Here is a 13,907-nt window from a genome sequence, read left to right on the forward strand (position 1 = left end):
CACTCATCCACCGTTATGGTATCATACAGAGTGGCTTCACTGCCCTACAAATCCCCTGTGCTCCAACTGTTCATCCCTCCCTAACCCCTGGCAACCACCAATCTTTATGCTGTCTTTGTAGTTTTTCATTCTCCAGGATGTCATATTCTTGCTCTCATACGGTGTTCAGCTTTTTCAGACTGGCTTCTTTAACTTAGTAATATGCATTTAAGTGTCCTCCATGTCATTTTTAAAAGGGTTCAGCTGCTCTCAGCAGCTTGACAGCTATGTGCAGTACCCATCATACATCCGCCCTGGCTGTTGTGGGCAGGACATGTCTTGCTTCCCCCAAAAGGGCGTTAAGCTCTTTGGAGCAGGGGCCAGGACATATGCCCTGGTGGCATACGAGATACCTGGCCCCCTTATGGCCCTGGAACCAGGCTGGGTGATCAGGATTGGAGGGTACCTGGTTTGAGTCTTAGGAAGGGCTCTCCCAGCACAGCCATCTCAGTCCACAACGTGTCCTTTGCTCTCTCAAAGCTACAGCTCCATGAAGTCCAAATGAGCAGCATCGGCCTGAGAGCTAATCTGTGTAAGATCTTGAGTCTGAGTCAGAACTTACTGGTTGTTACTGCTGTCTATCTTTGTGGCCAAGAGTCTAGCAAAACATTTTCTATTGCCCTTCCCCGGAAATGTCTCCAGTGTGACCTTCCTGAGAGAGTTTTTTGATAAGATAGATGATCACAATAGAATGTGCTCTAATAGAAAGTGCTTCTGTTTCATAACAAAGCCTTTGTGATGTGGAATGTTCCAGTAACCTGCTCATTTTGTGTTTACAGAGCTTCTCGAAACAAGTCTGAGAAGAAGCGTCGGGACCAGTTCAATGTTCTCATCAAAGAGCTTAGCTCCATGCTCCCTGGCAACACACGGAAAATGGACAAAACCACCGTGTTGGAAAAGGTCATCGGATTTTTGCAGAAACACAATGGTAAAGGTCACCCTTCTCTCTGTTTTTCTTCTGCCCTGCCCTGTCCATGTCCTGACAACTTCACCAGTCTGGGCTTCCTCCCCAACTGGGCCCAGCCTTACGGGTTGAGGACTTCCCCTTTCAAAGGCACTCAACCCTCTATCAGCCCCTCTCTGGCTAGGTGGGGAGAGGACACATGCTTCTCAATTGCATTGTAAGCCAGACGAGAGAATCTAGAACAACCTCACAGGTAGCACCCAGCTGAAGCTGCATGGCATTCACAGTGACAAGGTCTTGATCAAAACTCCCTGGACCAAGTGTCTTTTATTCAATGCTGAACAGAAACAGTGGCCAAGTACTTCCTTCCTGTAGGATCACACTGTATGGGCCTTTTCCTCCCTCTCTGCCACTGCCCCCAAACCCTTTGGTCTTTTGAGCTACATCATGAAAATACATTGAAAAGAATTTATTTTCTTAATGTCACATTCATTGTGTTTTTATTGAGATATAATTTCCATACCATAAAATTCACCATTTTAAAGTATAGACTGCAGTGGCCTTTAGAATATTCACAAGGTGATGTAACCATCACCACTATCTAATTTCATCATGCTAAAAAAGAAACCCTGTATCCATTAGTGATCATTTCTCATTCTTCCCCCTCCCTCCAGGTCCTGGCAAGCACTAATCTATTTTCTGTCTCTATGAACTCCCCTATTCTAGGCATTTTATACAAATAGAATCATATGGTATGTGGTCTTTTGTATCTGGCTTCTTTCACTTAGCATCTGTGTTTTAGCATGTGCCAGTACTTTATTCCATTTTATGGACCAACAACATTCCATTGTATGGATATATTAATACTAATACCATATTTTGATTATCCTTTCATCAGTTGTTGGATATTTGGGCTGTTTGCAATTTTTGGATGTTAAGAATGATGCTGCTGTGAACATTCATATACCCATTTTTGAGTTGATACATGTTTTCACTTATCTTGCTTGTATTCCTAGGAGGAGAATTGCTGCATTAAATGGTAGTGTTTAACTTTTTGAGGAACTGCCAAACTGTTTTCCAAGGTGCAACTTGTACCAAGTTACATTCCAGCAGCAATGTATGAGGGTTCCAATTTCTCCACATCCTTGCCAGTACTTGTTACTGTCTTTTTTTTTATTATGACTATTATTAATATCATCTCCCTAGTGAGTATGAAGCGATGTCTCATATGACTTTGATTTGCATTTCCCTGATGACTAATGATGTTTTCCTTTTCATGACCTTTTCATGTACTTATTAGCCATTTGCATATCTTCTTTGGAGAAATGTCCAAATCCATGGCCCGTTTTTAAATTATTTATCTTTTAATTCTTGAGTGAAAAGAGGTCTCCATACATTCTGGATACTAGACCCTTAACTGGTATAGAATTTGAAAATATCTTCCCCCATTCTGTGGATTGTCTTTTTACTTCTCAGGTGATATTCTTTGACACACAGAGGTTTTAAGTTTTAATCAGTTAATGATCAATTTATTTTTTTATTTTGATTGCTTGTGCTTGAGGCATTCTGTCTAAGAAACCATTGCCTAATCTAAGGTAATGAAGACGTATATCTTTGTTTTCTTCTAAGAGGTTTATAATTTTAAACTGTAGGTCAAGCATAGATATTTGGTCCATTTCATGTTCATTTTTGTAGATGTCGTAAGGTAGGCAGTGAAAATTCATCCTTTTGCATGTGGATTTCCAGTTATCCTGGCACTCCATTCTTTTTCTATCTTTGTCATACTTTATAAAAGTAACACATACAGAGAATATATAAATCATAACTCTACAGTTGAATTAATTATCACAAAGCAGACACAGCCAGGAACCAATGACCCAAGTCAAGAAATAGAAGTCCCTTCCTGTCTCCCTCTGCTTTCCCAAAAGAAGGACCCTCTGTGCTGACTTTTAACCCCATAGGTTGGTTTTGCCTGGTGGGAACTTACTCAGATGGAATCATGAATTAGCATGTGATGTTTATGTGATTTCTCCTATTCTTCCAGTGCTATTGCTAGTTCCCTTTCATTCATATATAGTATTCCATCACATGATCACCTGCATATGCCACTTGAACCCATCCTTGAACTCAGGTCTTTCTCAAATCATTCTCTCTCCCTTTTCCTCTCCTTCAAACCCTTTTACCTGTTAGTACTGATTACACCTACCCTGCCAGTCACCCAGGTTGTTACAAAAAGTCACAGAATAGTTAAGAGGGCTCAAAACCTATTAGCAAGCAGGAAGAGCAGAATTATTTTTTCTTTAATCATGACACCAAACATAATAAGTCAGAAATGTCAGAATTAGTGAGGAAATAATTACAGTTCTTCCGTGCATGCAGTGATGTGCCTCTTCCACTGAACATTTTCCTAGACAAGATGACTTCATAAAAGAGGACGCGGCTGGGACATCAGAAAGTTTTATTATACTTCTTAGCCTTTTATTATTTCTTTGATTATCATATATACCTATTAACAATGTGACAGTAATGATATATCCTCATTTTTTCCCCAAGGCTTCCCAGGAGAGAGTAAAGAACATGTTAATTGCTTTTGTTAAAAGTCAGGGAAGACCAATCAAGCAGGATTGGAATGAAGTGTTACAGCTGTATTTGATTGCCCTGATAATTTAATCAAAATAGTTATATTTCCTAAATAATAATTTAGCCAAGTGAAATAGCAGGTTGGTTTGATTGCCAAGATATTTAGTACAAATTACTCAAACTAGGTCAGTGCCACTGAGAAGCAGGACAGCTGTTAAATAGGACAGCTGGGATCAAGTTCATCAGCCTGACATTTATGCCGGGCTCTGTCCACTGTGGAATTAGAGAATTGTCAAATCTCGGCCCTGGAAAGGATCAGTCAGTAGAAATGCAGCCTCCAAACACCAGGAGAGCCTGCTTCAGCTCTCCTTCTTCATAAGACGAAGGCCTACTCTGCACAACCCACTTAAACACACCCAGGATTGTGTCAGGATCTCACTCCTCTCTGTGATTTCCTATTCAAAAGAAAGCAGAGAATTCATGGTACTTTTTTTTTTTGAGACAGAGTTTCGCTCTTGTTACCCAGGCTGGAGTGCAATGGCGCGATCTCAGCTCACCGCAACCTTTGCCTCCTGGGTTCAGGCAATTCTCCTGCCTCAGCCTCCCGAGTAGCTGGGATTACAGGCACGTCCCACCATACCCAGCTAATTTTTTGTATTTTTAGTAGAGATGGGGTTTCACCATGTTGACCAGGATGGCCTCGATCTCTTGACCTCGTGATCCACCCACCTCAGCCTCCCAAAGTGCTGGGATTACAGGCTTGAGCCACCGTGCCTGGCCTCATGGTACATTTTTTGGAGAAATAGAGTTGTTGGACCAAAACTTGACTAAAGCATAAAACAAAGCAACCACTTTCCTTTACTTGCAATCCAAATGGACATGGACTCTGCAGGTATCTGCAACAGAGAACACTGGCCGTTGGCATTTACTCAGGGCTTGCTATGAGCTGGACAGTGTTCTAAAGGTTTTGTGTACAAGAACTCCTCTATGTAGAGCTCCTCTTCATGGCAGCACTTTTTTTTTGGAGACAGAATCTCACTCTGTCACCCATGTTGGAGTGCAGTGGTGCAATTTCTGCTCACTGCAACCTCTACTTCCCAGGTTCATGCAGTTTTCCTGTCTTAGCTTCCCAAGTAGCTGGGATTACAGGCATGTGCCACCTCACCCTGCTAATTTTTGTATTTTTAGTGGAGACCGGGTTTTGACACGTTGTCCAGACTGGTCTCAAACTCCTGGCCCCAAGTAATCCTCCTGCCTTGGCCTCCCAAAGTGCTGGGATCACAGGCCTCAGCCACCTCACCCAGCCCATGGCAGCCCTTTGAGTTAGTTCCATCACACAGATGAGGCACCCAAGGTCAAGTCACTCACTCATCCAAGTCAGACAGCCAGGAAAATGCAGACTCTAAATAGACAGCAGCCTGTCTCCAGAGCCCAAGTTTTTAGCACTCTACTCTATGGCTCCTTTACAAGAGGTGATCTACAGGGCTCTTGTGAATATTTATGTCACAGCTGCACTGCAGCAGTTCATGAGTGTGTTCATTTAGACTACTGGTTCTCAGCATTGTCTGTTAATTTGAATCACCTGAAGAGCTTCTGAAAAATACATGTTACCAGGTAACCCCCCACAGACCAATATGACACAATCTCTAGGAGTCGGACGACAATGGTATACCAGCTTGCCAGAGAAGACCGTTCAATTTTCAGGAGTTTTGCAAGCTGGTTGACATCAAGTTGGTAGCTTAAAACCAGCCATGGTAGGAGTATTTACAGAAAAGGGCAAACACTGCAAATCAGGGCTGTTTGTTGTAGAGGGTGGAGAGTGTTTCACCAGCAGATGGCTAGGTAGGGCCCAGGCATCAGCATTTTTAAAGCTCTCCAGGTGATTCTGGTGTGCAGTGAGGGTTAAGAGCTATGAATTTCAACATACTCCCTGCCTTCATGCTAAAGAGGGACCACATGATAAGTAAGGAAAGATGATTAGGTCCTAGCAGTTGTAATTATTTGGCTCTTTCCCTAATAATCTTTCAGCATTATTTTCTCAACTTGGGAAATAAATTTTAATCCTGGACTGTACACTTACTCTCTCTGAAGTAATCCAAATCAACATGGGAATCTGATCATGTTTCTTTGTAGCAAAATTTTGTAACAGTAGCTATTATAAGAGAGAAATCCCTAAAGTATATAAATAGCAGGAAAAATTGGACATTCTTATCCACATCCATCTAAATGTTCTCTTCCTTCCTTCCTTCCTTCCTTCCTTCCTTCCTTCCTCCCTCCCTCCCTCCCTCCCTCCCTCTCTCTCTTCTTTCTTTTTTTCTTTCTTTCTTTCTTTCTTTCTTTCTTTCTTTCTTTCTTTCTCTTTCTTTCTTTCTTCTTTCTTTTTTTTTTTGAGATGAAGTTTCACTCTTGTTACCCAGGCTGGAGTGCAATGGCATGATTTCAGCTCACTGCAAACTGTGCCTCCCAGATTCAAGTGATTCTTCTACCTCAGCCTCCCAAGTAGCTGGGATTACAGGTGCCAGCCACCACAGCAAGCTAATTTTGTATTTTTAGTAGAGATGGGGGTTTCCCAGTGTTGGCCAGGCTGGTCTCAAACCCCTGACCTCAGGCGATCCACCCAGCTTGGCCTCCCAAAGTCCTGGGAGGAGCCACTGTATGTGAGCCACTGTGCCCGGCCCTAAATGTTAGTTCTACAGGGTCAGGCTGGCCTACAGGTTATCTTCTTCCTGAGTGAGTCTCAAAATGACTTAATGAAATTTTCTCCTAACATTAAATCCCATTCTGCATTCACACTTCTTCAATGTGTCTGTCTTCATAGATGGAAGGTAAGGTGGGTAGAGCTGTAGAACAAGGAGGAATTTCCCTACTGAACAGGGTAATATTGAATAGGACAGCTGTGAAATTTCTGCTCCATTTTCCAGACTTTTATTTGACCACATACATCCCAAAGAAATACTGCTTATTATTCAGACATACGAGGAACAATCGGGAGTTGAGCACTCCAGGAAATGGCTACAAGTGATACCGGAGTAGAATTTTGGGGGTGGGCTCTTAATCACAATGTTTTTCTACAAAAATGGCTCCCAGGTGGTTTTGTTTCCCTTGAAATTTAGAAACCACTTTGACCATAACACTGAATTTTATTTCCCAGGGGAACATTTTTTTTTTCTTGACTTGAGATGTCGTATCTAACATATTTTTTTAATATGCTATCAATTGAACCTTAACTTCCAAGGAGTCTAATTGAATTGTTGAAGTACAAAGTGAATGAGATGGCTGCTTTCGGTATTATTATGCTAGTGTTAACAAAATACTCCCAGTCATACAGAATGATCTAAAAATGACTCAGGTAAAAGAAATGGGCCTTTCATTTTTCCTTCACCATTAAGTTGAATGGATCTCTATCTCAGTGAAATTTCAGCTTCCATAAAGACTCTTCTGCTAGACAAAGAGTTAATCTATAGTTTGATCCTAACGGTCAAAAGAGTCTTACAGATGCATGTGCATATTGGGGAGAAGAGGAAAGGCTTTCATGGGGTTAGTATTGTAGCACATCTTCAGTCCCTCTCTTTTCTAAGTGGTCAAATTGTGGCAACCATCTGTTCGAAGAACTGGCAGTTGCACTCTCTTTTCCTCGCCTCAACCAGCACCACTGAATGGATTCTGTGTGTGTGTAGCACTTGCCTCTGCTTCCCATGCTGCATATCACCATGTGCCTATGACACCCAGCACTGGGCTTGTCCCCACAGCCGGGCTCTCCCTCAGGGGCCCTCTCAGTGTCGTTGGCGGACCGACCACCAGCACAGATTCCTCTCCTGGGTTTCTTCCAGTGTTCAATCACCAAAGGCTCATAGCAGCTCTTTTGTGCCCCTTTAAAATCACAAAAACAAAAATCCAATTTTGTATAACAGGAGCAGCAACTTGTTCTTTCTGACATCTCGAAGGAAGGAACCTTTCTGGTGGAGCCAAGCACTGCCGGGAACACTGGGTTTTGGTACAAGTGGAGGTTTACAGGGTCACATGCATAACTCAGCTCTTTACATCCTTTGTTCATGAGTAGCTGCTGCATTGACTCAGATTCATTCATTCAAATGGCAGAATACATTCCTCATGCTCTATGTAAGAGAGATTATCAAAAACACAGGCACAAAGGAGAAAGCCTTGAAATCTTTCTCCTGGCTTAGAGTTGATGGATTATCTGCCTGGACCATTTGCATTCTCCAGGAAGTTGTTAAACAGGTTAGTTTTATTATCTGAGATATGAGTCTTATGTTCTTACATTTTTCCTAGCACCAAGAAAATCATACCTAAAGAAATCTCTTTCTACATGAAATTGAGCAAAATGTTGGTTTAAGCTGGAGGATAACCTGAAGGAAAAACAAACGTATTTGATATTGCATTTGAGCTACCTGTAATTATCTTATCAGAAATAATTTAATAATAGAACAAAACATTCTTTAAAAATGCAGAAGAACTAAAATATTTAAGCAGCCCCTTGTAGGCCAATGACTATTTGAATTTACAAATGTACATAATTAATGTCTTCAGAACAAGGCAGTTACATGAAATGGATAAACTATAGATTAACCCCGAAGAGTTTTGAGAGGAATATATGCTATGTGTTTGTATAGCACACTATAATTCAGTAATGGAAGTGCTGTAAAATATGGTTCGTTCTGTATAACACAGTGGGTTATTGTCCACAAACCGAAGATGTTTCTGGAATTTTGAAAATCCCAGGTCTCTGAAGTGTTTTGCTTCACCTGGACCATGAAGAAGCTACTTATGAAAATGTCCCACCATCCCAGTCTTTGTTCCTGTCTTCATAGGTGGCAACTACATAATTCCAACTGTTGATGATGGAGTTCGTCATGTAGACATTCAGGGGCATGGTACCACCCGCAAGGGCAGGCACCACAGCCATAGAGAAGGTGGGGGATGCTCCTCCCTAAAGCCTCATTAAGGGAGGTGAGACCATCAAGAGCCCATGACATCCAAAGCTCCCAGTCCTTGGAAATCAGGGTAACATATTTCCTTATGCTGGCTTCTTAAATTAAACTACACAGAAGTTTACACAAAATTACATAGAAGTAACATGTGCTTCATTTGTTAATTCCGATTTCTAGGTGCCATTGAATATAAAGGCTTATTTGTGTCTCTTTTTTAGAAGTCTCAGCGCAAACGGAAATCTGTGACATTCAGCAAGACTGGAAGCCTTCATTCCTCAGTAATGAAGAATTCACCCAGCTGATGTTGGAGGTGAAATGTACTTTCAAAATCGCTTACACAGTTGCCAGTTAAAATGCAGCTACTTGTTGCAGATAAGCCCCTTTGCCCAAAGGAAACTACTGTTCTTGATTCTGGGAAGACTGGGCTTTGAAACAGATACCCACCCTGAGGCTCTCTGCCTGCCATTGCCTGTGGGCTGGGTCAGCAAGAATCCCAGAATCGTATGTGGTCCTGTGCTTTCACTACACTGACCACAGGTCGAGCTCCTTCATGGTGCCACAACCAGAGGACACCTAGCCAGGGAGCCAGGAAGGGTGGGTTCGAGGTAGGTAGAGAGAGGACAGAGGGAAGATGAATCAGCTTGCACTGTCATTTGGCTCAGAGTCTCCTCTTTAGACTGCTATGATTATACATTTTTTTCCCTCAGCGGAAACATGTTTTGAAATTTAAAATTGTCTTTTAAAGATGCGCTTTGAACTTGAACTCATATTACATCCACATGGCCTACAGATGTCAGCCACAGGAACCCCGTGGCTCCCCATCCAGCTCATGCCCTTTCTGTGCTGAGTGAGATGCTCATGTTCCTCCCTCTGGGTTGGGAGCCCATACTCATCTACAGGGCCATATCTGTGAAACCCTGGCTGATCTGAACAAGTGCCTTTCCTCAATATCATATATTTGTAAATGAGCGAACTCCTCAGTACAGATGAGCATAAGCCTCTACAGAAACAACTGGCAAGGTGCTGTGACTTCTTACCTGGAGATAAGTTTCAGAGTATATAGATATGGCAGTGGGGCAGAGAAAGCTCCACGCATGGCATGTTCATGTCCTCGACCAAAAGGAGGCGAACTGGGACAGATGAGCTCAGCAATAGGAACTTAGATGCTGGCAGTGACCAGTGGTTCCTGGCAGGGTGTCTGGAGAGTGGCTTCTGGGGATAAATCTTTCTCTCTCATATCTTATGTGCCTATATAAGACTGATGTAAACTTCAATTTACATAGATTAACTTGCAGAAAACAGAAAGTACTGGAGTAAGAAAATGCCAGAATGAAGATGTCCAAATATTATGAAATGTAAACGCATTAATGAACATTTGCATAAGATGAAAGATACTTAAATCTACATGTGAACTATATTTAAAGAAAATACAGAACTTTCTGCAGAAGCAATGCATTTTTAAGTATGTTAAATTTAAAGCAGCTTGTGAAATGTTGAATTAATGTATCATTATGCTAATTTACATAAATTGATTTATCTTTTAATTCTTATGGAAAAGTAGTTAAAACACATAACCCTACAGCAGCAGCCTTTTTTTAAGAGCCTGTAGCACAACTTTTTTCCCAGTGAGTTTCAAACTATCAAAAGTACTTAAGGAAATAGGGCTTTTGTAAAGTTAAAAATGAATAAATTTCAGGGCTAGAAGACAGGACTGAGATTCAGGAGACTGGAATTTCTAGACAAGGAAGATTTTATATTCGTATAGTCTTTATGCACTTTCCCTTGCTCCTGGGATAGACTTCTTGAAGCTGATGGAAAGGAAATCACGTTAGATGAATGAATTAGATCTGAAATTAAGCCTGCACAACTGGAAGTCCTTCTGAGTGAATGGCAGCTGTAAGCGGTCTGGGAAGTCCACCAACTAGTACTTTTGACCCCCACCATGTCAGGTTTCTCTTCCAACCTGTTGCTCTTCAGTAGACACAGACCTAGTGCTGAGTGACTGGAGCCTTCCAGCATCTCTTCCTGATGGCCTTAGCCCCATTGGTGGTTGGGGGTATTGAGGAGTTCCCAGGGTGATGTCACCCTTGTCCAGTGCAACCTCCCATAGCACGGGTCCCTCTCCAGCTGCACATCCCTCTGCTTTTTTCAGAGCCATTTCAGATACTATAAAGAATCCAGGTGCCATGTCTTAGTGGCCAGGGTGTTCTTTCTTTGAAATGAGGACAGAGCCCAGGAGAGAACCCATCATGTCCCTAGGGAACTGCTAATGGCCTCCAGACATGACTCCCGTCTTCCCTCTTCTCTCAAAAGGGCACAAAACCAGACTCCAGGAGGACTCACATAGCTGTGAAGTTTGAAAAAACAAAATTGACCTGGCTGCAGACCAGCCAAGCTGGTAAAGTATCAGCTGGCAAAGACTGTGGCTACCAGCATTGGAACAATTGCACTCAAAAGGAGACAAAGTGCCTGTGGACCGGGGATTAGGGAGCTTGTGGAATTTTTGAATTTTAATCAGAAAAGCAATCTCTTAGCCCAGAGGTTGTCCCAGAGAACACAAGAAATGTTCCATCAGATTCAGGAATTAATAGAAAGGGGGGGTTTCATTTCCCTCTAGTGTGTGGCGGGTATAAAAATCTGGGCCATTATGGTACTTTGGAAACACCCCAGTCAAAATCACTTTTTCGTGGATAGGGTCACAGCACTTTGCAGTCACTTTCTGTTGATTAACTTTCAGATGCTACTGATGGGACTTCCAAAACCATAGCAAGCTTTCTTAAAGCAGTGACTCAGTGCAGTTCTCATAGAGTTGATGGAAATGCCAATGAGCTGATGAAAGTTATCTTCCGTCTATAAATACCTTCAGCTTTTTAACACCCACTTGCTTTAGATATTCAGAAGGGACATGGGCCCACTGCGCAAGACCATTTGTACTGCTCTTGCTTTTCCCAGCCTTCCAATCTGCTTTTTACCAGAAAAGTCTCGCTGACGTCATCAACAGCGCCCTTACCCCTTAAAAAAATTCACCTCCTGGAGGGCTGCAAAGATGACTTTAAACATTATTTAGAAAAATACTTGGAAAAGAAAAATTACTGGGATGTTCTTCTTCGTTCACCATAACTCATAAATCTAACCCAGTGTTTCTCAGCCTTTCACCATGGACATTTTGGACCTGTTAGTTCTTCATCGTGGGGGCTGTCGTGTGTATTACAGGACATTTTGGACCTGTTAGTTCTTCATCGTGGGGACTGTCGTGTGTATTACAGGACATTTTGCAGCACTAGATGCCAGCACCATCCACTCCGGTGGTGACAACCAAAAATGTCTGCAGACGTTACCAAAATTGCCCCCAGCTGAGAACCATTGATGTCATCCAAGAGGATGAGGTCCATTTAAGAAATGTGCTTGAATCTGTTTTTCAGTCTAAATCCTGCCAGCTGTCATTGTAACATAATAAATGAGTCTAGTGTTAATTTTCCTGGTGAAAACTCTTTCCCATTTTGGCTTGGTGTAAAGGTGTCCTTCATGTTCCACTGGTGGCTTCTTCCGGGTTTCCACTGCCATGCACTTTAGCCACACCCTCCTAACGTGAAAGAATGAATGCCCTTTTGTCCTTTTGTCCATGAAGATTCTCAGACATCATGTGACCATCTAGTTGAGTGCATGCAACATGTTTCCAGAGCTTTCTAAGCACATATTTCACTTTTTTTGCAAAGCAGAAAAATTTCCAGATTTTGGGAAGATAGTCTTTCAAAGAAAAAGTCAGTGAATCGACAGTGACAGGTTTCCAGTGAAAGTCTACTTGAGCTACTGTTCCCTTAAAGACTTGCTTTCTGATGAGGTAGGCTTCATTTCTAATCTCCTCCCCCTCACTGGCACACCCTAGGCAGCCAGTTCCCACCATGATCCTATTCTCTGCTGAATTATGTGGTCTTTATTTTAGAAATCAACTTTCAGATACATCTTATGAAAGCATTACAAGCATCCACACGAAAATAAGTCTCAATAAATAATCTGAAACCAGCAAAAGTGGTTGGGCAGCAGTTTGGGACAGTTTGTAAAGAACATTCACATTATTCTACAAGGCTGGGTGGGTGTGGGGGTTGCATAACGCAACTGGATCCATAAGCATTTCAGAATGTCTAAGAAATTCATGCATTTGAAAGTCTCTACTGAGTGCCTACTCTATCCTAGGCACATTGTCCTGGGTCCCAGCACTTTGGGAGGCTGAAGCAGGCGGATCACTTGAGGTCAGAAGTTCAAAACCATACTGGCCAATGTGGTGAAACCCCCATCTCCACGAAAAATAAAAAAATTAGCAGGGCATGACGGCATGCACCTGTAATCTCAGCTACTCAGGAGGCTGAGGTAGGAGAATTGCTAGAACCTGTGAGGCGGAGATTGCACTCTCGCCACTGCACTCTCGCCTAGGCAACAGTGAGACTCCATCTCAAAGAAAAAAAAACAATAGCTATAGTGTTGGCTTTATGAGAAAGCATTGCCCACCTTCAACCTGTTACATCACAAGCACCCAGAACAGTGTGCCCAGCATAGAGTGGACACTCTATAGAGACTTTCAAATGCAAGCATTTTTCAGAGATTCTGAAATGCTTCTGGATCCGGTTCAGTTACGCAATCCCCACACCCAGCCAGCCCTGTAGAATAACGTGAGTGTTCTTTATAAACAATCCCAAAGTGGGCCTTTCTCTGTGGCAGTGAATGTGAGCAGAGGCCTACCTTGGCCAGCAGGCACACTTACGGTTTTTAATGCATCTATTAAGTCTGATATCTTTATCAGGGCAAATGTTTGCCATTGAACTCAAAGTGATGGCAGGGGTAGGGAGATGGGAACCGTAAACTATGGCTGATGTTTTTTAATGCCAATGGTGGTATTTCTGAATCAGGCTAATAATGTGCTCATCATTAAACCTACTTAGGGAATTTCCATGGCTAAATATTATTTTATCATGCCGCTAGGTCACATTTTTCACTGAGCCAGTAGTGCTTTTGCAAATGCTTTTCCTGGGCCAGACACATTCTCTGTGAGAAGCTATCCTCCGTGGAAGGCCAAGAAGTACAGTGAGGTTATTCATGGAAATATTCTGAGGATTATAAAACAAAGCCAGTGTCATCAAATGGTGTCCACTGCTTCAGTGACATGCTCCTCCAAAAAAGTATTGCTAAGGAGCTTTCAAATGTTGCATTTTCCACAGGCATTAGATGGCTTCATTATCGCAGTGACAACAGACGGCAGTATCATCTATGTCTCTGACAGTATCACGCCTCTCCTTGGGCATTTACCGGTGAGTTTCCGCTCCAGTGGCCTTTCGGTTTATGGTATCATGTTTTTGTGGAGAATCATTAGATGTCAGATGGGAGGTGGTGCAGGTGTAAGGGGACTGCAGGTGAGAAGGGGTGGAGAGTAAAGGACTGCT

At 42.4% G+C, this 13,907-nt stretch overlaps 1 protein-coding gene across 15 annotated transcripts in view; it reads left to right on the plus strand.

The window, feature by feature from the left end:
* NPAS2 (neuronal PAS domain protein 2) overlaps positions 1-13,907 on the plus strand; it is a 173,975-nt gene that overhangs the window by 103,589 nt on the left and 56,479 nt on the right. For 9 of the 15 annotated variants that reach the window (XM_035271767.3, XM_035271763.3, XM_078348803.1 and 6 more), the window contains 3 exons: positions 819-967; positions 8,691-8,782; positions 13,686-13,775. In XM_035271767.3, coding sequence (XP_035127658.3) covers positions 819-967; positions 8,691-8,782; positions 13,686-13,775 — 331 coding nt within the window. Of the gene's footprint in view, positions 1-818; positions 968-8,352; positions 8,546-8,690; positions 8,783-13,685; positions 13,776-13,907 lie in introns of all 15 variants that reach the window. The other 6 variants (XM_035271764.3, XM_078348806.1, XM_078348804.1 and 3 more) reach the window with 2 other exon arrangements.

Source organism: Callithrix jacchus, chromosome 14 (genome assembly GCF_049354715.1).
Source record: "Callithrix jacchus isolate 240 chromosome 14, calJac240_pri, whole genome shotgun sequence".
NCBI classification, from domain to species: Eukaryota; Metazoa; Chordata; class Mammalia; order Primates; family Cebidae; genus Callithrix; species Callithrix jacchus.